The following is a 23,553-nucleotide window of genomic DNA, read 5'->3' on the forward strand; positions in this document are numbered from 1 at the left end:
GATAGCCTGGGTTACACAGAAACCCTGTCTCAAGACAACAAATTCAAACTGGATAACCTGCACCATCCTTGGTTGGCCTCTGCTAGCAAAAATGAGCTGGGCAGTACGAAGATGTGTGGGTTCCTGTATTTATCCAAACGTTTAGCATCTATACAGGAGGGTAATAAAGCTGAAGGCTAGGCCATGGTGTATATAGTCCAGCTACTTAGGAGGCTGAGGAAGAAGGGTAACAAATTCAGGGGCAGCCTGAGCAATTTAGTAAGGTGTTCAACATTGAAAATGAGGTGGGGATGTATTTCTGCTACAGAGCTCTTGCCTACCATGTGCATAAAGTCTTGGGTTTATTCCTCAGTGCTGGATGAAAGGAAAAGCAGTTGTGTTAAGAGAGGAGTCACAAAAACCACTTAAGTCTTTATAGAAGAAACGCTAGAATCTTTCTAGATTTTTTTTCTTTGCCACACTGACAACGAATCCATGTCATTTTCACTGGGAAGATTTTACATCTTTTTCTTCAGAGGCAGTACCGAAGGTGAGAAGGTCAATACAGATTTGATAAAATCTTAATCAAAATTTCATAGTCACAAAGCTAGGAATGGAGTTTGACTTCCCCTAAATGGTACCTGGAAGCCTGTTTCAGCAGACTTCCCACCAAAATATACCGATAAAAGTGATTGAAATAAACTAATAAACTGGACACTATGAAACATTTGGCCCAGCATCTACTATCAAATAGCTGATGAAGAATTTGCCGTTGTAGTACAGCTATGATAGGTCCCACATTCATACAGGTGTTCTTCCTTTGGCGCTGAGGCCGCCAGGGCAGGATCTTGTTACATCAGCCTGTGGCTTCTCGGCAGGGACGGTGTGGACTGCCGGGTGTTGCATGGATGCGTCGTCACAGGAAAGCATTCCGAGATGCTTGCACACTCCCCTTGAGCCTCATAAGGCTCATACCTATCAACCCAATCCGAAGGCTTCCGCTTCTGGCTCCACCTCTACCGTTTCGCGTTGAAGAATTTTGTCCCCCACGCCGAGCTGTTGCCCCGCCCTCGCCGCTGCTATGGCGGCAGCTCCGCCGCTCTCCAAGGCTGAGTATCTGAAGCGTTACTTGTCTGGGGCAGATGCTGGCTTGGAAGGAGGTCCAGAGTCCGGTCGCAAACGGCGCAAAAAACGGCCGAAGCCTGGAGGCGCTGGCGGCAAGGGGTGAGTGGACCGGCGGGGTGGCGCATTGCCTGGCCGCGTCCTCGGCCGCAGCTCTTTCTCGTCCTTGCCCGCGCGGTGCTCCGAGAGCTGCCTGCCGACCGCGGCCAGAGCCCAGGCCCCGCTCCACTGCCCCGGGGCGGGCTTGTAGCTGCCGCTGTTTGCTCAGACCTCATCCTCTGAGCAGCGCCTTCCTTGTGTTAAAGGCAGCTAGAATTTAACTCACTTTCTGCCCGCATTTGTAGCCTTACGTCGTTCCGTGTACAGATGGAAAGTCGTGCCCCGAGAATAGCAGAACTAATTCAAAACCTTTTTCTTTACTTTATTCCCTCCCTCCCTCCCACCTTCCCTCCTTCCCTCCTTCCTTCCTTAATTTTAAGATCCAGAAGTCTCTTTCTGAGGGTTCCAAAGTATCAGGAACTGATCTGGAATCAAAAACCCCATGTCCTGTTACTCATACCTACTAACAGTAACAGCTTACATGGGAACAGTTCACATCATGTGCCTGGCCTCTTCCTAAAAAATTTGACCATGTAACTTCCAGGACATTGTAATAAAGCAGACATTTGTTTTAAATACTATACTTCCAGGTTTGAAAGAGATGTGCTAAGACAGAGTTCAGATGAAATATCCTTTAGTAACGTAGCCGATGGAATCTGGAAAGGTTGGGATAGAAGATCCAACATCAACCCACATACAATGGAAATTTCTATATTTGTAGACTTTAGAGCAGAGGCCCTAAGTCTAGCAGCTTACTGAAGGTACTACTTTGGATATAAAGTTGAAACTCTGGAGGCTAATTCCATTCTCACCCCCCCCCACCCCCCTTGGGTCGGCTAAGAGTTTATCCCCTTAAAGGGACTACTAGATAGGATACAAAGTGTGGCTCACTCTCTCTGTGAGGCAGCATCATGATCTAACAGTATTATTCCCATATAGCCCATTGAACTGGGTAGAATAATCCCCCCACTGCCCACATTTATCTTCATTTAGAATTTGAACATTTACAGATGGCATCTTTGTGGTCTTATCAGTTAAGATGAGCGTATATTCAGTTAAGATAGGTGCCAAATTCAATGTGGCTGGTGTCCTTCAAGAAGGGTCAATGCCATGCAGGGGGAAAAGTTGAAGTTTTGGAGTGATGCTGATTAGAATTAGAGTCCTGGTTGTGCTACTTTGTAGCTTGGGTGGTTCAGGGCAAGAGAGTTGTCTCTCTGAGACTCAAGTGCTAGTCCTTAAAGTGATCTTGCATGCTGCTACTTGTCTGAAATGGTTGTTGTGATTAAAGCTGTATCATGTGTTCCTGGCATTTTGAATAACCTCTGTACAGCACACATTTATCGGATGTCTGGTTCCTGGAGTCCACAGGTACTTAAGTTCCTTCACAAAAAGATACACTATTTTCGTGTCAACTATTCATATCCTCTTTAAACTGTCACTGGATTGCTTAAAAACCCACTACAACTTAGACAGTATTCCAGTCGTTACATTATTTAGGTCACTGTTGCCAAAGGAAGTCTGTATCTATTTAACGCATTGGTTATTCCTTTTTCCCTGAGTATTTTTAATCTGTGGTTGGTTGAGTTTGCAGTTGCAGAGTCCATGGGTATGGAGGACTGCATACCCTCCTGTGACAGTTGTGTGGAAGAGGCCTCGATGAACAAAAAATGCATTAGTCAGCAGGATGTGGTGGCAGATGTCTGTAATCCCAGCCCAGGGGAGGCTGGGCAGGAGGAGAGCTGAAAGCTGGCCTTATTCACTGCCTTTTTGTTGTTGTTCCCAGACAGCCTCACTATAGCCAGCCCTTGGCTGTTGGTAGCTTAGAATTTATTGGGAATATGGGCTCACAAATAGAAATGAAAGCATTCTAAGAGTGTGTAGAGGTATTTCTCCTCTGGGAGTAGGAAACCGTGAGCAAGGAAGGTAGGTCCAAGGAAGTTATTCAAGGCCCGGGGCCCAAAGCAAATAAGATTCATGGTTAACAGTGAGAAGAGTAGGTCTGGCAGAAGGAAGGGGGTACATCTGTGAAAAGTGATATTGCCCAAAGGTGGGCAGTGACGGAGTGAATTGACAGACACACGGACAAACACCGAGTGATTTGTTTAACTTCAAAAGCCAGTAGAGGGCTGGTGACATGGCTGTGACAAGCCTGACAACCTGAATTCGATCCCCTGAACCTACTTGATAGAGAGAACTGACTTCTGCAAGTTGTCCCCTGACCCCCATATGCATGCCGTAGCACATATACACACCACGTCGCACACATGCACACACAATGTCAGAGACCAACAAATGTATGAAGGCCAATGTCCCTTTTTGAGCTTTTTATTGTTCTCATCTAGAATGCGGATTGTTGATGACGATGTGGGCTGGGCGGCTATCTCTACCGCTAAGCTGGAAAAGGAGGAGGAAGAGGATGGAGATCTGCCTGTGGTATGTATCCTGTGGAGACTCTTGTCAGGACTTTGAAATGGTCCAAGTTTCTCAGCCTTGACGCTGAACAAGGGGAGAGGTGACATTCCAAGAGCTGTTTGGTACGGATTTCCTTCTACGGTGCTTATACAAACCGTCCCAACTTAACGTTTTGACTGTGCAGTGGGGTGAACATGATGCGTTTTTTCAGCAAAGAACGGTTTTGAATTTTGATTTTTTTTTTTTTTTTTTTTTGGTATGATATTCTCATGGGCAATGGAAGTCAGTCATGTGATCACAAGGAGAAGCAGGCAGTTCCTGCATGTAAGAATGACTGGTGGACCTAGCGATTGAACAGCAGCCATGTCCCAAGCACTGCTGAGTGAACACAGAGGGTCTCAGCTGTCAGAGCAGTCCTTTGAGTCCTGCTTTCAGAAATAAGGGCATTGAGACTTGAGATTCTTGCCCAAGGACACACAAGCGACAGCTGATGATCCAGATCTCAGTTCATCTCTGTTTCAGCTAAGCCTTCAGTGCCCAGAGGCCGTTTGCTGGACGGCTGCCTTGGTTCGTCCTCGAAGGGGTGATGGTGAGGACTGAGTAAGATCCTCGTGAAACAGTGTCTTGCACAGCTGTTCTCTATAACTACAGCTTATTACACCATCCGTTTTGAAAATCTCTTCTGTAGAAAGGCGTAAGGGGTCAGAGTTAGGATGGAGGAAAAGAGCTTACATGAGGATAGATGTAAATTAAGAATGTTCTATCGCTGCTCAGAAGTCCAGTGGACTAACTTGAAGGGCGAGTTCTCTATCAGGGAGGGTTCTGGGAATGAACACTTATTTTGGAGGCGGGCTGGAGAGATGACTGCTCTTCCAGAGGACCCGAGTTCAATTCCCAGCACCCATACGGTGGCTCACAATCATCCTTAATGAGATCTGGTGTACAGGCATACTTGCAGGCAGAACACTGTATACATAATAAGTAAATAAATCTTTAAAAAAGAAAAAGACAAAAAGAAAGTTTGGAGGCTCTCCTTGAACATTATTAATTTGGTGTATGATCTGTCATTGTGCCTGTTCATAGGGAAAGCGTCAAATGGGTCATACGGTTTGATTAGTGATAGGCACGTTAGGAAGGCAGTGTTCTCAGAGCACGAAATAACAAACATGTAAAGACATGGATCAAATGTAAAGAAATCGGCAGTTATGTGCCAGCACGGTTACTAGAAAGGTTTGTAATGAAAGGAATTCAGCTTTGGAGAGAGACTGACCGGTCAGAGAAAGATCTATGTAACTCATCACACTGACAGTGACAGATGTTGGGACAAGCATAACTGAGGCTCACTGCATGTTTCCTTGCGGCCTCACTAGTGTGTGGGCACTGAATGCATTAGGATCCGGAACACCTACGGCTCCAGGCTCGTGAGACAAGTGCTTTTTGGCTGGGTTCTGTGGTTTTTTTTCTTACTGTGGTGTCCCCACTCCTACAGGTGGCTGAGTTTGTGGATGAGCGTCCAGAAGAGGTAAAACAGATGGAGGCCTTCCGGTCCAGTGCCAAGTGGAAGCTTCTGGGAGGTGAGTCTCAGCAGCAAATACAACCACACAGCTCACCTCTAGGGTTGGTCCTTCTGCTCCCTTGCCTTAGAGGAGTGCATGGTTTGTTTTGTGTCAATGATTATGAAAAACATGATGGGAAAAAGGTGTCAGGACTTCAGAAGAAGGGTGTGGAACATTAGAGATTGACTTGTCAGAGCATGGAGACCCTGGCTTCCCACTGTTCTAGAATGAAACAGCTCATGTAGTCAGGGCCCACAGTTTTGTCTGTTTTTTTAAATGACTATTTCTCTGTTCTCCTGACATTTCATAAGCAAGGCTTTCCCATCTCTTCCCCCATCTCCCCTCTGTGTTTTCCTTTTCTTTTCTTTTTTAAATTTTTGAGACAAAGTCTCAGTATATAGTTCAGGCCACTGTGATTTGGATCTTACTTATTGAGATCTATTTAACTACAGAATATTCCTGGGACCTGCTCATTTCTCATACATAGGTGATGAAAGAATTGTTTCCTAAGTGAGGTTTGTTACCCTCTGTGCCATTAGGCCAGAGCACATTGTGGGAATCTTACTGTTTGCTTTTATGTTTAGGCCACAGTGAAGATGGACATTTTCATCATGATGACCAAGATCCATCTCCTCCTAGGAGGGTCCGTCATGATACCCCAGACCCATCTCCTCCTAGGAAAGCCCGTAATGACACCCCAGATTCATCTCCTCCCAGGAGAGCCCGTCATGACACCCCAGATCCATCTCCTCCCAGGAGAGCCCGTCATGACACCCCAGATCCATCTCCCCCAAGGAGAGTTCGTCGTGACACCCCAGATTCATCTCCCTCAAGGAGAGTTCATCATGACACCCCAGATCCATCTCCCCCAAGGAGAGTTCGTCATGACACCCCAGATCCATCTCCCCCAAGGAGAGTCCGCCATGATACCCCAGATCCATCTCCCCCAAGGAGAGTCCGCCATGACTCAGATGCTTCTCCCCCCAGGAAATCTCATCGGAATTCTTCAGCTGTATCTCCTAGGAGAGGCCATCATGGTTCCTCAGGTACCTCTTCCTCAAGACAGGCCTATAACCACTGTCCCACTGCAGCCCAGCATAGAAGGACTCTTGACTCTTCAGGTGCACAGCATGTCAGGAGGGCTCGTCATGACTCCCCTGATTTGGAACTGCCTAAAGCCCGAAATAGTAAAGCTTCAGAAAGACCCCCTAGCAAGACAGTCTCCCAGAGTGGGCTAGGACCCTCACACCCATCACTCTCCACGGACAGCAAATGCGAGCACGACTCTGACCTTTCTCCTCCACGTAAACGGCAAGCAAAAGTCAACTTTGGAGCTAAGCAGCAGCTGGATTCTAAAGGTGAGTATAAAAGGCTGTGCGTAAGAGAGCCTCGTCCCTGAGAGGAAGGACGAGTTTCTTTTGAAAAGTTTTGAAAAATGAGAGACTAGACTTAGAGTTGAGAAATGAAAGGGTAGGGACAATGCTTTATGTCCTTTTGCTCACTCACCCTGCCCGTAAAAAGGCACAGATGGGGTGGGCTCAGAGGCTCAGTGGGTAAAGCGTTGTCTTCACTAGTCCAGTCCTCTGACTTCCACATGTAGGACATGTGGGATGTATACACTCATGCACATACATGCACACATACAGTGATGATAAATACAAATACATTTATGTACAGAAATGTGCAGATACAAAAGTGACAAAAACTGTGTCATTTAGACTTCATTGCTGGCCATGTGGCCAGTGTCTTGGGTGCAGTTGGGCCTGGCTATGCAGTACATACCTGTTGCCTGTGTAATCTTGCCTGCTCTCTCCACTTAACAGTTTTCCCTGGGTTTGCTCTTAGGGTATTTGACAATCATCCTGTACATACACTGATGGCACAACTGTGGATTGTTTCTTTTTTTATTTATTTTATGTATATGAATGCTCTATTGCTCTCTTAAGGCACACCTGAAGAGGGCATCAGATCCCATTACAGATGGCTGTGAGCCACCATCTGGTTGCTGGGAACTGAACTCAGGACCTCTGGAAGAACAGTCAGTACTCTTAACCACTGAGCCATCTCTCCAGCCCTGGATTGTTTTTTATCTTCGAGGTTCCTAGAAAGCTGAGCAGTTATTTACTAGGTCAGGATGTGTGGCTGTTGCTACTGCCTAGTACCTGCTCTATTGAGGCTTTTCAGGAGCTGACCGGTTACGCTGTCATCTAAAACGGGCCCATGCAGGAAAGGTTTTCACTTCCTCATTTGTTCCAGCTACAGTCTCAATTTTAAAATGAAATTACTTTGTTATTCTTGAGTCTGGACATATACTCCAGGTCTTCCTGACTCTGCCACACTGCAGAGGGCCTACTCAGCTCTTCTGTCAGTTCTGAAGAGGGTGGCAGTGGAGAGCTGACAGTATAGAGACCAGTGTCTGAGATCTCACACTTTTCAATGGCGCCAGACACTGGTGGCAGGAAACAGAGCTGCTGCCTTTGTTCTTCTCTGTGTCACATGTGCCTGTGTTTTGTTTAGTTGTCCTTTTTCACGTGATAGCTAAATAGACACCGTACCTCTGCTTGATAAGTTCTTTTAAACATTCTTCTAAGGAGTAACTTATCCTCTCTTCCTCTCCTGTGCTGGGGACTAGAACCAGGTCTGACATACTAGGTAGGCACTAAACACAGGAGATTTCATAGAAGCTTTTGACCTAGGAAACATCATAGTCATTCTTTGACTGTTCTTTTCTACTTAGGCATCTGCCAAAAAGCCTCTGATTCAGATCTTTCTCCTCCACGGAAAAAAAATCACTCAGGGCACCAGGGTTCTGACTCGGATCTGTCACCACCACGGAATAGACCAAGACGCCAGAGCTCTGACTCTGACCTCTCTCCACCTCGAAGAAGACAGAGGACCAAATCTTCTGACTCTGACCTCTCTCCACCTCGAAGGAATCCCCATCCTGGGAAGAAGGTAGGTTTCCAGTTGTGTCTTAATCACAGTGACTTCTTCCTTCTAGTGTTTCAGACACCACAGAGGTCCTAGCCAGAGAATGAGAAAGTGGTGCAGGAAATTGGAATTAGAAGCATGCTTGGAACTTTCTCTGAAGGTGACGTGGTCTCAGCTGGGCTGGAGCAGAGGCTTGGGGTCCAGAATGTTGGAAGTTTGAAGGCAGTGCAGTCACTGTACCCAAATGGTGCTCAAAATGTCAGATTTTGGACTATTGTGCATTTCTGGCTTTGGACCAGATTTCCTAGGAGCCCCTGCCTCTCATCACCTTTAATGCCACCAGTCACGAATCTTGGTGTCTCTAGAAAGCTTCCGTGTCTTTGTTGTTTTGAGTGTTCTCCCAAGCTGGCCTTGAACTTCTGACACGTCTGCCTCTTCCCACCTGGTAATACACAGGCTGGTACCTCCTGTTTCCCTAATAGTCATTTGAGCCTTACAGATTGCAGAGTGCAGTTAGTGTAGAACCCAGTGAGACCAACCCTAGCTTTAAATTCTACTTCTGCTACTTAGTATCTGTGAGATTGGGCAAGAAACTCTGTTCCTCTAAATCTCAGCTTTTTGCTTTTTAAAATGTGCATAACTGAGTTCCAGGCCAGCCTGTGATGTAGGGGACTCTATCTTAAATAAAAAGAGAAGTCATGCAAATTCCTATCTCCTTCTATGTGCCCCATGTTTGTGTTTCTGTTTACTTCAAACTTTGATACCATGGGGCTGTAGAGATGGCTCAGTGGTTAAGAGCACTGACTGCTCTTCCAGAGGTCCTGAGTTCAAATCCCAGCAACCACATGGTGGTTCACAACCATCTGTAATGAGATCTGATGCCCTCTTCTGGTGTGTCTGAAGACAGCTACAGTGTGCTCATGTAAATAAAATAAATATTTATTTAAAAAATTGATACCATAAACTTTTCTGTGAGATTAGATGTTTCCCACTCCGTAGTGTGAGCCCTGTGGTCAATAATGCGAACATAAGGAGAGGTTTTAATTTGGTTTTAATTTGGTTTGAGCTAAAAGACAGGCACATGGGCAGTTGTTTGCCTCCTGGCTCCATGGAGGTACTGTCTCCTCTTATCTTGCACAAGCTGCAAAAGTATTTCTCTTGCACAAGCTGTACATGAGTATTCTTCTTGCACAGACTGCACACTTTTCTTCATGCTTAGGCTTATACTTATATTCCTCTAGTACAGACTGCACACTTGTATACCTCTTGCACAAGTACACATATGTATATTTCTTGCACAGACTGCAAACTGTATTCCACTTGCACAGGTTGCTTACTATTTTTCTCTTGCACAGACTGCACACTTGTATTCCTCTTGCACAGGCTGAACAATTTTATTCCTCTCAAGGAAATGCACACTTGTATTCCTCTTGTACAAACTACACAATTGTATTCTTCTCAGGCAGATGCACACTTGTATTCCTCTTGCACAGGCTACACACTATTATTCCTCTTGTAAAAACTGCACAATTACACTCAGGCAGATGCACACTTGTATTCCTTTTGGACAGACTGCACACTTGTATTCCTCTTGCATAGGCTACACACTTGTATTCCTCTTGCACAGACTGCACACTTGTATTCCTCTTGCACAGGCTGCACAATTGTATTCCTCTCAGGCAGATGCACACTTGTATTCCTCTTGCACAGGCTGCACAATTGTATTCCTCTCAGGCAGATGCACACTTGTATTCCTTTTGCACAGACTGCACACTTGTATTCCTCTTGCACAGACTGCACACTTGTATTACTCTTGCACAGGCTACACACCTGTATTCCTCTTGCACAGGCTGCACAATTGTATTCCTCTCAGGCAGATGCACACTTGTATTCCTCTTGTACAAATTGCACATTTGTATTCCTCTCAGGCAGATGCACACTTGTATTCCTCTACAAATACCGCACACTGGTATTCCTCTTGCACAGGCAACACACTTGTATTTCTCTCAGGCAGATGCACACTTGTATTCCTCTTGCACAGGCTGCACAATTGTATTCCTCTCAGGCAAATGCACACTTGTATTCCTTTTGCACAGACTGCACACTTGTATTCCTCTTGCACAGGCTGCACAATTTTATTCCTCTCAGGGAAATGCACACTTGTATTCCTCTTGCACAGGCTACATAATTGTATTCCTCTTGCACAGAATGCACACGTGTATTCCTCTTGCACAGGCTGCACAATTGTATTCCTCTCAGGCAGATGCACATTTGTATTCCTTTTGCACAGACTACACACGTGTATTCCTCTTGCACAGGCTGCACAATTGTATTCCTCTCAGGCAGATGCACACTTGTATTCCTCTTGTACAAACTGCACAATTGTATTCCTCTCGGGCAGATGCACACTTGCATTCCTCTTGCACAGGCTGCACAATTGTATTCCTCTTGCACAGTCTGCACACTTGTATTCCTCTTGTACGAACTGCACAATTGTATTCCTCTCAGGCAGACGCACACTTGTATTTTTCTATACAAACCACATACTTGTATTCCTCTTGCACAGATTGCACACGTGTATTCCTCTTGTATAAACTGCACAATTGTATTCCTCTCAGGCAGATGCACACTTGTATACCTTTTGCACAGAGTGCACACTTGTATTTCTCTACAAATACCGCACACTGGTATTCCTCTTGCACAGGCAGCACACTTGTATTTCTCTCAGGCAGATGCACACTTGTATTCCTCTTGCACAAACTGCACAATTGTATTCCTCTCAGGCAGATGCACACTTGTATTCCTTTTGCACAGGCTGCACACTTGTATTCCTCTTGCACAGGCTGCACATGTGTAGCACAAACTGCAGGCTTTTTTTCTTCTTCTCTTGTGTAGGCAGCACACATGTATTCTGGAGCGAAAACTGGGTTGGTCACTGATGTTCAGCGGGAGCACCAGGAACTGAAGAAACAGGACCAGGACACCACAGAGCTCGGAGGTACCAGTGTGAGCGTGCATGGCCTTCTTTAGGCGTGCATGGCCTTCTTTAGGCGTGCATGGCCTTCTTTAGGCGTGCATGGCCTTCTTTAGGCGTGCATGGCCTTTAGGCTCAAGTAGCTCTCTAGTCTCTGTTTCTAATGGAACTTGTGTTATTTGCTAAAACTTTCTTTCCTCTATGTCTCCGCTCCGCTTTCGTGTAGCCATTATCCTCAGTAGTCCAATTACTCTTTCCTTCCTAATATGTTTAGCTGTTGGTAGGAGCCACTTTAATCTGTCTGCAGAGTTCTTCCAGCAGATTCCAAGCAGTTGGTTTCTAGTGCTAGAATGTTACCTCTGACTGTAATTTCTGGTGTTTATCTTTAAAATGTGATATATTTTTTTCATTCTTAGCTCAGTTTGAATTCACTGAAACTGTATTTCGAGACAAGTCTGGTCGGAAGAGGAATTTGAAGCTGGAGCGCTTGGAACAGAGGAGAAAGGCAGAGAAAGACTCAGAGCGAGATGAGCTATATGCTCAGTGGGGGAAAGGGTAAGGGCACTCCTGAGCCCAAAGCTAGACTTGCAGGACCAGAGCCGGTGATGCCTTGCTCTTCTGGGAGCTGATATGGGGTGAGCCTTAGGTGCAGAGTCTCCTGAGATGGTTGGGATTCCGGGGCTGCTACAAAAAGGGAGTTCTGCAAGGCAGTATTGTGGTCTCTCAGTGTAGGAGGGAATTCTCAATCGGGATGCTTTTTTTTTTTTTTTTTTTTTTTTTTTTAATCCAGGCTTGCTCAGAGCCGGCAGCAGCAACAAAATGTAGAAGATGCAATGAAGGAGATGCAGAAACCTCTGGCCCGCTATATAGATGATGAAGATCTGGATCGGATGCTGAGAGAACAAGAAAGAGAAGGGGACCCGATGGCAAACTTCATTAAGAAGAATAAGGCTAAGGAGAACAAGAATAAGAAAGGTGAGTTTGGGGTTGTCAGGGGACCGTGCATAACTTTCCCCACAGAAGGCCACCCCACTCTACTGTAAGGCCCTTTGTGTTTGGAAGTTGGGATCAAAATAATAGGAACTTTCATGAAGAGTTTTCTCCCCTAGCCATCTAGTGCTGAATTGAACTGTGTCAGTAGCTAATTTCCTTTTCTCATTCCTGTCTTTAGTGAGGCCTCGCTACAATGGTCCTGCTCCTCCTCCCAATAGATTCAACATTTGGCCTGGGTATCGCTGGGATGGAGTGGACAGGTAGGTCTATTGTTTATATTTTTGTTTTCTCTCCTGCCTGACCTTAACACACCCCCCCTTTATTTTCTTCTTCTTTTTGAGACAGAGCCTTATTGCATAGCCAGGCTGACCGCCAACTCATGCACTACCTCCTAGGTACTGGGAATGTGGTATGGGAACCACAAAAGGCTTTGTACATTGTCTAAGATCCCTCTACACTTGGCCTGACTCTCTGCAGTCACAGGGAGTATTGTGTAACGTGTGCTTCAGTTCTTGAGCTCTGAGTTTCCAAGGCCTGCATTTCCCCCACTTCCTTTCCACATACTTTGAAAAGCTCAGGATGAAAAACCAAAGTGACTCTGACAAGTTCCACTTTGTTCCACATGTTGGCCATACTCGGTGTTTTCCAAGGGTTAGAGGGTGGACGAGGACTTGGCCTTGAGCCCTCTCTGCGTTGTCTCTAGCGTGTCGTGTTTGCACGTTCTCTGTAATCCCGGGAGGCAGCCCCGGGTGATGTCTCAGCCTCTCCACCTCATCTGGTCACTTGCTAGTCTAAAAGTGTCCTCAGGCTCCAGACCGACAGCTAGCTCCCAGTTGTCACAGATCTCGTCCCCCTGCCCCTATGGAGCATTTGCACTGAGTGGATGATCCTCAGAGCTTTAAATCTCAGGACCCCTATAGTGTTGGTGAGGTGGCTCTGAGGGTAAAGGCGCTTGCTGCCAAGCCTAATCATATGAGTTCAAGTCTTGATAACCATGGAGTAGGAGAGTACTGTCTCTTGCAAATTGTTCTCTGACCTCCACATATTCATTTGGTGTGTGTGTGTACCTCTATAAACAAATATAAAAATTTGGGGACCCCAAGAAGCTTTTGTTTATGTTTATTATATATTTACAGTTACTATATTAAAAATTAAAAGATATTTTAAAAGCATTTATTTGCTATATAAAAAATAAAACTAATATACTAATATAGTTACTATTACTTTTAATGAAGAGTAATTATTTTTTTTAATCCAAAAATAATTGATTTAGCTTTTTGCAGATATCATTAATGACTAGACTAATAATAGCTGGGTTCTGAATTTGTCTATTGGGAAGTGTTTGGCTGAAATGCAGGAGGAGACCTCAGCCGGCCACGTCACTAGCAGAAAAGGAAGATGTGGCACACAGAAAAGCTATCTCCTTCAAGGCTGTTGTGTGGATCTCAAGCCGTGGAAAGAACTATTGGTAGTTTTGCGTTAAAATTTATAATTTTTGTGGCTATTTTTTTTTCTTTGAGACAGGGTCTTTCTGCATAGTTCTGGCTCACCTGGAACTCTCATACAGACAGGCTGGCTCTGGACTCATATCTACCTACCAAGTTCTGGGGTTACAGGCATGTTCCACATGGCTGCATAATTCATGGTTTTTTTTTCCCTCTTTAATTTTATTTTTTATGTATGGGTGTCTTGCCTACATGTAAGACTGATCAGGAAGTAACTTGGCAGCCTGAAGGGGGTGTCAGATCTTTTGAGACTGGAATTACAGTTAGGTACTAGGGATTGAACCCAGGTCCTCTGGAAGAGCAGCTCCTAAGCCATTTTTACAGTCATGGCCTTTTCATACTTTACATCTTTTACCAGTGCTCACCATGAGTCATATACTGGTTATTTGTAACATGAAGGTTTGCTGAGTTTTTCAGACCTTTCAAATGTTGACTTTTCATTATACATCATCAGAAAATTACTTGAATGGTATATTGAGAAAGTTCTCTGAAATACATGATGGGTTTTGTTCAGAATATTTTTACATTCTTTTGACTGTCTCTTGTGACTGATGCCCTTAATATACATTCAGCAATTACTTGAGGTGATGGTGCTTTATAAAAACCTGCTAGGCTAAGGTGGCTAGAAAGTGTCTGGAACTGCCCTGACACCTTAGTTGTTTTCTGTTGGTTGCTATTATGCCTCAGCTGCTTTGAGTCCAGAATTCCCGTTTGATGGCTCATATGTCTCCACTGAGATTCCCCATCTGCTCACCCACTTAGAGACAGTTTTTTCTTTTTGGAAAATATTTATAAATGGTGTTTTGAAGTTTTGTCTGCTGATTGCAACAATCTGTTCACCACAGAACTACTTTCTGTTGATATGTCTCCTGCCGCCCATCTCTTTTTGGGACAGGGTCTCACTCTGTAGGCCAATCTGGTTTAGGGCTGGCTTTGTAGCCCAAGCTGATCTTGAACTCAGATCCTCCTGCCATAGCCTCCTGTTGAAGTTAGATGTGGATGACACTGTAACTGGCTAACTTTTTTTGAGTACATGTTATTTTCCTGTTGGCTTATTCGTTAGGTCTTCTATTTGTGAGTGATACATAATGGAGATTTGGATCTTGCTGCATTTGTCTGTAGAGTTTTACTCCACACCGAACCTCTGTCTCCCCTGCAGTGGGCAGCAGCTAACATCTCAGCTCAGGCTTTGCCTCTCTGGCTGCTGTACTCTGACAGGGCTGGTAGTGGTCCATTGCACATGCATAGTGGGTCACCAAAGCTTGGTGTGACGTTTGCTGTAGATAACCAGGGTTTATCCCCTTTGCACTGTCTTTCTCCCAGAACTTCTTAATTTTATAGCCACTCTTCCCACTGCCACTAACACCTCAAGCCAGTCAGCTGTGGTTCTGCCTGTGGCCTGCTTGAGCTGTGTGGACTGAGAACTTGTCCTCTGGCTAACCCACTCCTATTGGGCTCTTTTCCTGCCTTAGCGCTCACTCATGCCTTAAACCAGTATTTATTTTGTCCAGGTTTTATAATTGCAGTTTTTTTTGAGTGTCTGAATCTACTTCTCACTCATGCCAGCCTAAGGCATTGTCTTCTACTCCTCAGGCTGCTTCAGGAATCTACTTCCAGTTCTTCCAGCAGTCAAGAGCCTCAAAGGACCGCAGTTGCAGCCTATCTGGCTCCTGCAGAATCTTTTCAGGAGGGTTTTCCTGAGCTCTCGCTTGCTCCATAGCCGCAGGTGGACCCTGTTACAGTCGCCAGCCACCAGAGCGCCCGCCTGCGTCTGTTCATTTCTGTTCTTTGGCTCTATTCGGAGCCCCAAATGTAGAACTGTCTGACTTAGCTTTGTTTTTGTTTTGTTTTATTTTGTTTTGTTTTAAACTTTAATAATTATCCATCGTATGAGTACATTTATATTTTCAGTATCCTTGGCCACTAGATTTCTCATATGTGCACAGTTTTGTCTCAAAGGAAAATAAATAAATAAAATAATAAAAAAGGAAGGGGTAGCAATTCAGAGAGAGAGAGAGAGAGAGAGAGAGAGAGAGAGAGAGAGAAGAGTGGGGGTGGGGAAGGAATTTGAAGTTTGTGGTCTGCTCACCATTTATTTGAACCTCACCCAGAATTGGCTCCCATAATGACCTGTTCCCGTTCTTTGTTCTGTCTTGGCCCTTTCTCTTAACCTTCAGTGTTTTTCAGTTCTCCTTCTGGAACCCCTCACTGCTCTCACTCCTGCTCCTTCTGGTTGCCTTTTTCCGAGTCAGGCCTTCCGCCGCCGTCAGCGTGTGGTTCCAGCTCTGTAGTCGGTCGTCTGCCCTCGTGCACATGAGGTACCTCAAGCACAGTTCACACAAGCAGAGCATGCCTGCCTGCAAGGTGGCATCGTCACGTTTCTGGTCTCTCAGATTGCGGACCCTGAGGCACACTGACCCCTCTGTTGGCTGTGACTACCCAGTCCTACTGCCCTTTCCCCTCAGATGGCCCCTGCCGCCATCCCTACCTGGCATCACTGCCTGATCATTGCCTTCGTCTGTTGCGCAGGCCGCTGTGCTAACTTCCATACTGCTCATCTCTAGAGAGGTCTCTGAAGTGCAGTTTTGAGTCCATCTTTCCCGAAATCTGTATTTGTTTTTAGAATGTCTAAACTCCTAAACTCACTGGGATTTGGCCTCTTCCTGCCTTTGCGGTGTTGACTCATGGCCACACCCTTTGTCACACTGTAGGCACTGGCCACACCAGTGAAACCCCCCACCTCTCACCCCTTGCACAGATCAGGCTCTTGTTTCTGTGCCTGTGTGTTTGTTGCTTTCAGGCATAGCTTGAGGCCACTCCCACGAAGGCCCTTGCTCAGTCCTTCGGGATCCTTTTACCATCCAAATATTTCCCCACCCCAGTCCCCACTCCATGAGCTCCTGTTTCTTTGATATCTCACATATTTCTAACAGTTTTCCCTTTTATTTTTTAATTTAACTTAAAATTTTTTGTTTGTTTTTATGGGTGTTTCAGCTGCATGTCTATGCACCACCCTCAGGGCAGAAGCAGCTTTGGATTCCCTGGGATTAGAGTTACAGACAGTACTGAGCTGACATACGGGCTCTCTGGAGGAACCCCAGTGTTCTGAACTTTTAAGCCATCTCTTCAATGCCAGTGTGTGTGTGTGTGGGTATGTATGTGTGTTTGTGTGTGTGTGTGTGTGTGTGTGTGTGTGTGTGTGTGTGTGTGTTTGTGTGTGTGTGTGTGTGTGAGGGTTAGATCCCCTGGAGCTAGAGTGAAAGGTGACCGTGAGACCATCCAGTAGTGCTGGGATCAAATTTAGGCTTTGCAAGAGCAGCGTGTGCTTTAACACTGAGCCGTTTCTTCAGCCCTGGCCTTTGTTTTTGTTATCATTTAAATGTCTGTCACTTGTTTTCCTGCCCCAGTTCCTTCATAGCACCCAATGCCCAGTGGGAACCTGGTACATATGTAACCAGTGGATAGCGGCCACACGTGAGTTGTACTTTGTTTTGTACTGTGTATTGAGCTCATAGCCTGGTAGGGCTCTGTGTCTACCACTGAGTTACATCCCAGCCTTCACTTTACTATTGATGATGAGGTTATCCAGGTTAACCATCAACTGTGTAGCCCATGCAGGCCTTGAGTTTGTGATCTTCCTTCCTCAGCCTTTGAAGTATCTGGGACTTTAGGCGGAGCTGTGTTGAGTCTTTGTAGAGAATAGTGAAGGCTTGAAATAGTTGTCTAAGAGTCTGATAGCTGTCTAATAAGTCTGAACTGAGAAGAGGGTTCGGTTATGTGTTTTGTTGCTTTGGTTTTTTTTTTTATTGTTGTTGTTGTTGTTTTAGTATAAGGTTTAAATATTTTCTCATGAATAGCTTTTTCTTTCTTGTCGTTTGTTTGTTTGAGACAGGGTTTCTCTGTGTAGCTTTGTCAGTTCTGGAACTTTCTGTAGTCCAATCTGGCCTCAAACTGAGATCTGCCTGCCTCTGCCTCCTGAGTTTGGAATCAAGGCGTGCTAACCACTGCCTGTTTCCTTTCCACTTTTAAAATAAATATTGAGAGTTTTGGCTGACTAGAATCTTTCTTTTGATTGCAGATCCAATGGCTTTGAACAGAAGCGCTTTGCCAGGCTCGCCAGCAAGAAAGCTGTGGAGGAGCTTGCCTACAAGTGGAGTGTTGAGGACATGTGACCTCCCTGAGGACCTGTGACCTCCCTGAGGACCTGTGACCTCCCTGAGGACCTGTGACCTCCCTGAGGCATGTGGTGCTTGGTGCAGGTAGCATCACCTCACATCCAGCTCTAAGAGACACAGACCAGCAACTTGCTGTCGGTGTGACCTTTGGACTAGACACCTAATCTTGGCTGTGCCCTAGGTGTCTCTTGCTAGCTTTGGCAGGACACGGTGACTTTTTTTATCCCAGGGTTTGTTCTTGGCCAGTGTTTTCTTAAAAATAAACACATATTTATTTTTTTGTAATCATTTCCTAACTGGGTATTTTGCTTGGGAAAGAATTCCAGCTGATATCAAACTTCTGGGGCTCTTGGGAGTAATGAGTGACTGGGGTTTTCATTAATTTCATTAAAAACATTCTTCTGTGAAAATCAGAATTTGGTGTTAAACCAGGTTCAGGACTAACCAGCATACGTGCGGTAGGTAGTGTTACGTGTTAGTGGGAAAGGCAGCTACTGAGGCTCAGAAAGGAAGTGGGATCCCTTCTCAGACTGTGTCAGCAGTCCTAAAGCAATTAAGGTCCCAGATGAACTGTACAGCGAAGCTAGAGCGGGGCTCACATGGATGGGCCCTGGGTTTCTGACCCCAAAACAAGTCATAATAAAATCTGGGAGGAGCACAGGGTGTTTGTACCACAGTGTGAAGACAGCTCACACAGCAAACCACAGACTGATTGCTCTGGCTGCTGCATTACGCGGGGCTCTCTGTGCAGTAGAGCAGGTCATGTCAGAGTTAAGGATGACTACAGATGCCGGGAAGACACTGGCCATGTATAACACTGAGGGATTGTGCACATGAAGGACCAACTGCATGACAGGACTCTACAAATCAGGAAGGGAAAGACAACTGTGATAGTAGGAAAATAGAGACAATCAAGCCTAGATAGCTAGTAAGCACATTGTCTCACTCCCAGTTAACTAAATGCAAATAAAACCATTTTCTATTCTGCAGCTATTAGTGTGGGCAAAAACAGCTCTTGTGGAGGAGGAAAACTGGTTTCAGCTGGCGTCTGTTGAGGGATACAGATGGGCAGGACCTCCGGGAAGTAAGATTGGGAAGCAGTACTGTGTGGTCATTGAGAGTGGGCACTGGCATGTGCTGCAGGGAAACTGACCCTCAGCTACATTTGCTAACGTGACCTGTGGACGGTTTTACTTCCCTGAGCCGTAGCTGCTTCTGTGAACCAGAAGAGTGCTCACCTCATGTTTGCTGTGAGTTAAAAACTGCCTGGCAGATAGTGACAGTCCTTAGCTGTCGTATCATTGTCTTCATTATCATCGAGTGTGGAAGGCAGCTTCCAGGGTGACTCTCTGGGTCCCTGCCCTCTGGCACTCAAGCCCTGCCGGAGTGAATGGGGCTGGCTTGTCGTGAATAATGTGTCAGAACCATGTGACTTCTGAAAGGTCATGAAAGACCTGGGCACACTGCCTTTTTTTGGATGTCTTGGTGTAAAGAAAGATCTCCCTGTTGAACACTCCAGCCCTCCAGGGGGTCATGTGGAGTAGACTGAGGCTTTCCCCAGGGCAGCAGCAAGCAGAAGCCAGTTAGGTGCCTACAGCCCTCATCTGTAACTTGACCCAAGCCTCCAGGAGTTCCACTAGCTCTAGCTCTGTGGCTCATAAAAGCTACAGTAATAGATGTTTTATGTTTTCTTAAAACCAGAACAACAAATCCATAACTTTACTGAGTTACAGTTTACGGTCCTTTCATTGTAGAATCAGTGGGTTTTGATACATCATCGAGATGTACAGACGTCAGCATGACGAATTTGAAATATTGTGGATACCAGAAACTTGTGTCTGTTCCTCGTTGTTTCCCCCACTGTCTCTGCCCTGGACAAGTCCTGGCCCACTTCCTACCTCCCAAGGAAGCTTTGCAGCTTAGAGACTCATGTAATGTGAGTGCAGCCATCATCTAGTCTGTGGCCTTTTGTGTGTAGCTTCTTTTATGTCACATGTATCCAAGCTCTATCCATGTCTCCTTTGTGACAGACTAGTTCCATGTGTGTGTTCATTACACACATTTTATTCATGATTTGGTGGACACAAAATGTTTCCACTCTTGATTATTATGAATATGCTGCCATGAATAATTGGTATACAAGGTTTGGGTGGATGCTTTTCTCTAGTGATTGTATGTGTGGGTATATATGTATATATGTATATGTGTGTATATACATATCCACACACGAGACTTAGTCATGGAACTCTGGTCTCTTCCCAAGAGTATATGAGAATTTGGCTTCCCTGCAGCCTTGCCTGTACTTCCTGTTTTTATTACAGCTATCCTCGTGGATAGATAGTAGTAAGTTTGTGATACTGATTTTCATAATGGATGATGATTTTATATATATATCTCCGTGTTTATTAATGGACTTGGGCCATTTTTCATATATCTGTAAGGACCCTGTATACGTATACACACATGTACGTCATGTGTATAAATATATGTATGTTCACATTTTTTTTCTTTTTCTTTTTTTTCTAGACAGGGTCTTACTATATATCTCTGGTTGTCCAGAAACTTACTATGTGGATCAAGCTGGCCTCAAACTCACAGAAGTACACCTGTCTCTGCCTACTGAGCACTGGGATTAAAGGCCTGTGCCACCATACTTGGCTTGTACATACTTTCATATAAAGAATTCTTTCTAGAGGGTTGGGAGTATGGCTCAGTGGTAGGTTGTTGGCCTAGCTTTTGCCATGTGCAAGTCCCAGATTCATTACCTCAAACTAAAGAAACAAAGTAGATTTCATATTTAGGTAACTGGTACTTTAACTAGATCCATGATTTTCAAATATCCATCTGTGAGTTATTGTTATAAGCTGCTACAACCTCTGAGGCAGGTAATTTTTATGGAAGGGACATTGATTTGTTATGTAGCACTAGATGTGTAAGCAGAGCATGGTGACCCATGACTGTCATCCTAGCACTTACGAGGTGGATGGAGAAAGACCAGGATCATGGCCCAGCCTGGACCGTGGAAGACCCTATCTCAAAAACAAGCAAACATGCCCATGAGAGTAGTTTCCAGGCTGTGTTCTTCAGAGGAACCTGTATGAACTAGTTACATGATTAATATCTCTGTGTAGTTTGGATAACAAGAATGCCTTTTTTTCTTGATTCTTGGAATCAGGTAGTAAAGTAATGCAGGTACTATTTTTTTTTTAAAGATTTACTTATTTATTTTATGTACATGAGTACACTATAGATGTCCTCAGACACACCAGAAGATGGCATCAGATTTCATTAAAGATGGTTGTGAGCCACCATATGGTTGCTTGGAATTGAACTCAGGACCTCTGGAAGAGTAGTCAGTGCTCTTAACCTCTGAGCCCTCCGTCTCTCCAGCCCACAGGTACTATTGCTAAGGGGGTTGGTAGAAATATGAATTCCTATGGTGGATTTTTTTTTTTTTTTAGTTGGGGTTAGAAATGGCCCAGTAGATAAAGGCCCTGCTGCAAAGCCTGACAACTTAAGTTTGTTCCCTGGGATCCACATGGTGGAGGAGCCTTCACACAGTCACATGTGTACATGCTCACAAACACAAAGGTAATTTTAAAAACAACAATGAAGGCAGAAACAGGGCATGGTGACATGTTTCTAATTTCAGAATTTGGGAGACAGAGGCAGGAAGATGGGGGGGGGGTGTCAAGACCAATTTAGGCTACTGTCTCAAAGAACAAGTCAGTGCTCTATCTCCAGGGAATAAATGAGGATCCCTCCCCAACCCTGCCCCCACAGCAAGTTAGCACAGGCTTCTCACAGCAGCTGTGTTGTCCTTGGGCTTCCGTTATTCTGAAAGAAGATTATACCTGTAAATCCCCACAGCCAGCAGCCTGGCACCATATTATTTAGGAGGGTGAAGGAGGAGGAGAGGGAGGAGGAGTGAGGGGAGGAAAGAAAGAAAATGATTATGTATATAATCAATAGTTACGAGATGAAAATATTTCTACACATTAGACCGTGGCCCCTGGGACCAGAAGCTGTTGATTTTGTTCTCTAAGCCACTTTAGCTCAACTTGTCCTCTGGGGGCATCACTTGGGAGGTATAGGAAGGCAGCTCAGAAGTTCAAGGTTTTCTTGGACTTGGAGGCCAGCCTAGGGCTACAAGAAACCCTGTCTTTAAACAACAACAACCAAACAGATTATTAGTGGAAAAATCTAATGGTAGATCTAAGTAAAGCTCATAGAAATTACCAGTGCTCCGTGGCTCGGTTTTCTAATGTCCTTTAGTTACTTCAGATGTTAAGCTTAGAGGAAAGAACACATTATGCTGTCTCTACAAATTACCCTCTGTCTCCCCTTCCTTCCCCGCCCCCCCAAAAAAAGGAAAGAAAGAAAACAAAAGACCTTTAGGACCAGGGAGATGGTTCAGTGAAAGAGGCATTTGCTGCCAAGTCAGATGACCAGAGTTAAATCCCCGAGTCCCACATGGTGGAGGGAAAGAACTGACTCCTATGAGTTGTCCTTGGACCTCCATTTAGGCAATATGGTGTGCACCCCGCCTGCCCCCACACAGCAAAGAAATAGAGGTAAATTTTTAAAAATCGCTTTAAAAGGTGTGAAAACACCACCAGGAGACTCCAGGAGGACTCTTCAGGCCCCCAATCCAGCCCCTTTCTTTGGACACAGGCGGAGGTGAACACCTTCAACTTCTAGCCCATCAACACAGCACTTTCCTGTGCAGGGTCTTCTCGGTGTACGGGTTTCCATTCTAACTGCAGTTTTAAGGGTCTCACAATTTCTCAGGGGTTTATTGTGTCCTCAGTCAGAGATTGAAGTGTAGGAAGAGAATAAAGATTCTATTCTGGGTGTGCTCTGTGCCTAGTTGGCCTTGATTCAGATGTCTAACCATTTCTCTGCCTTAGGAGAATGCCACAGCTGGCAGTCATTCTCTAGGCTGGTCACTAGAGGGCAGTGTGGGTTACCTTTTCTCAGCTGAGGCTAGTAGTGCTGTGGTCTGTATAAACTTCAAAATACTGGGTGAAGAAGTGCATACCTTTAATCCCAGTTCTTGCAAGGCAAAAGCAGAAGCAGGTGGATCACTGTGAGTTTGAGGCCGGTTTAGTCGACACCGTGAGTTGCAGGGAGCTAGGACTATGTATAGAGACCCTGTCTCAATGAGAATAAAGGGGAGGGGGGTGCACAGTTTTACAGCTAACTTCACTTCCTGTACCTCGACTTCCCAACCACACCTAAGATCATATTTTCAAGATAGTCACCTAGTAGTGAGGTTTTGATCAGAATCTTTCTTGGGCTTGGGGGGACCTTTCTGTACCTGGAAGACATTTAAAATTTTTGTTATTGCTATCTCGCGGTAGTGTGTGTGTGTGCGTGTGTGTGTGTGTGTGTGTGTGTGTGTGTGTGTGTGTGTGTTTGTGTGTATGTAGGGATGGACATAACATGCATATATGAGGAGATCAGAGGACAGCTTTGGGAAGCCAGGTCTTCCTTCCACCATGGTTTGCAGGGGTTAAACTCGGACCACCAGTCTTGTGCAGCCAAGCACCTTCACCCTGGAGCCCCCTTACCCATTGTTTTTTCCTTTTAATAAAACCCAGACCCTTTCCCCTCACTCCATCTTGTGGCTTCTCCTCTATGCTCAAGTTTAGGCTTAATTTTTTTCAAATTTAATTTTGTTTTGTTTGAGACAGGGTTTCACTGTCTAGCCTAGGCTGGCCTTGGAATCACAGAAGCCATCCTCCTGCCTCAGCCTCCCAAACACTGGAATTGTAAGTGGGTACCACAACCACACTGATTTAAGC

General features: G+C 45.2%; 1 protein-coding gene across 4 annotated transcripts; it reads left to right on the forward strand.

Moving 5' to 3' along the window:
- Positions 1–1,060: 1,060 nt before the first annotated feature.
- On the forward strand, positions 1,061–17,974 carry BUD13 (BUD13 homolog; the record flags this gene model as incomplete). Of its 4 annotated transcripts, none has more annotated exons than XM_080930678.1 (11): positions 1,061–1,203; positions 3,543–3,633; positions 5,102–5,186; positions 5,753–6,526; positions 7,906–8,123; positions 10,995–11,097; positions 11,490–11,628; positions 11,864–12,048; positions 12,245–12,326; positions 15,824–15,889; positions 16,979–17,774. In XM_080930678.1, 11 exons carry the CDS (start codon positions 1,061–1,063, stop codon positions 17,034–17,036), a joined length of 1,944 nt encoding a protein of 647 aa, XP_080786804.1. In that variant the 3' UTR covers positions 17,037–17,774. The 4 variants fall into 4 exon arrangements, with proteins under 4 accessions (XP_080786804.1, XP_080786803.1, XP_080786805.1 ...); XM_080930677.1 differs by lacking the exon at positions 16,979–17,774 and having other exon boundaries at positions 5,753–6,214; positions 6,290–6,526; positions 15,824–16,103; XM_080930679.1 differs by lacking the exon at positions 15,824–15,889 and having other exon boundaries at positions 17,650–17,974.
- Positions 17,975–23,553: the final 5,579 nt, after the last annotated feature.

This window comes from Micromys minutus (genome assembly GCF_963924665.1).
Source record: "Micromys minutus genome assembly, chromosome: 16".
Lineage (NCBI taxonomy): Eukaryota > Metazoa > Chordata > Mammalia > Rodentia > Muridae > Micromys > Micromys minutus.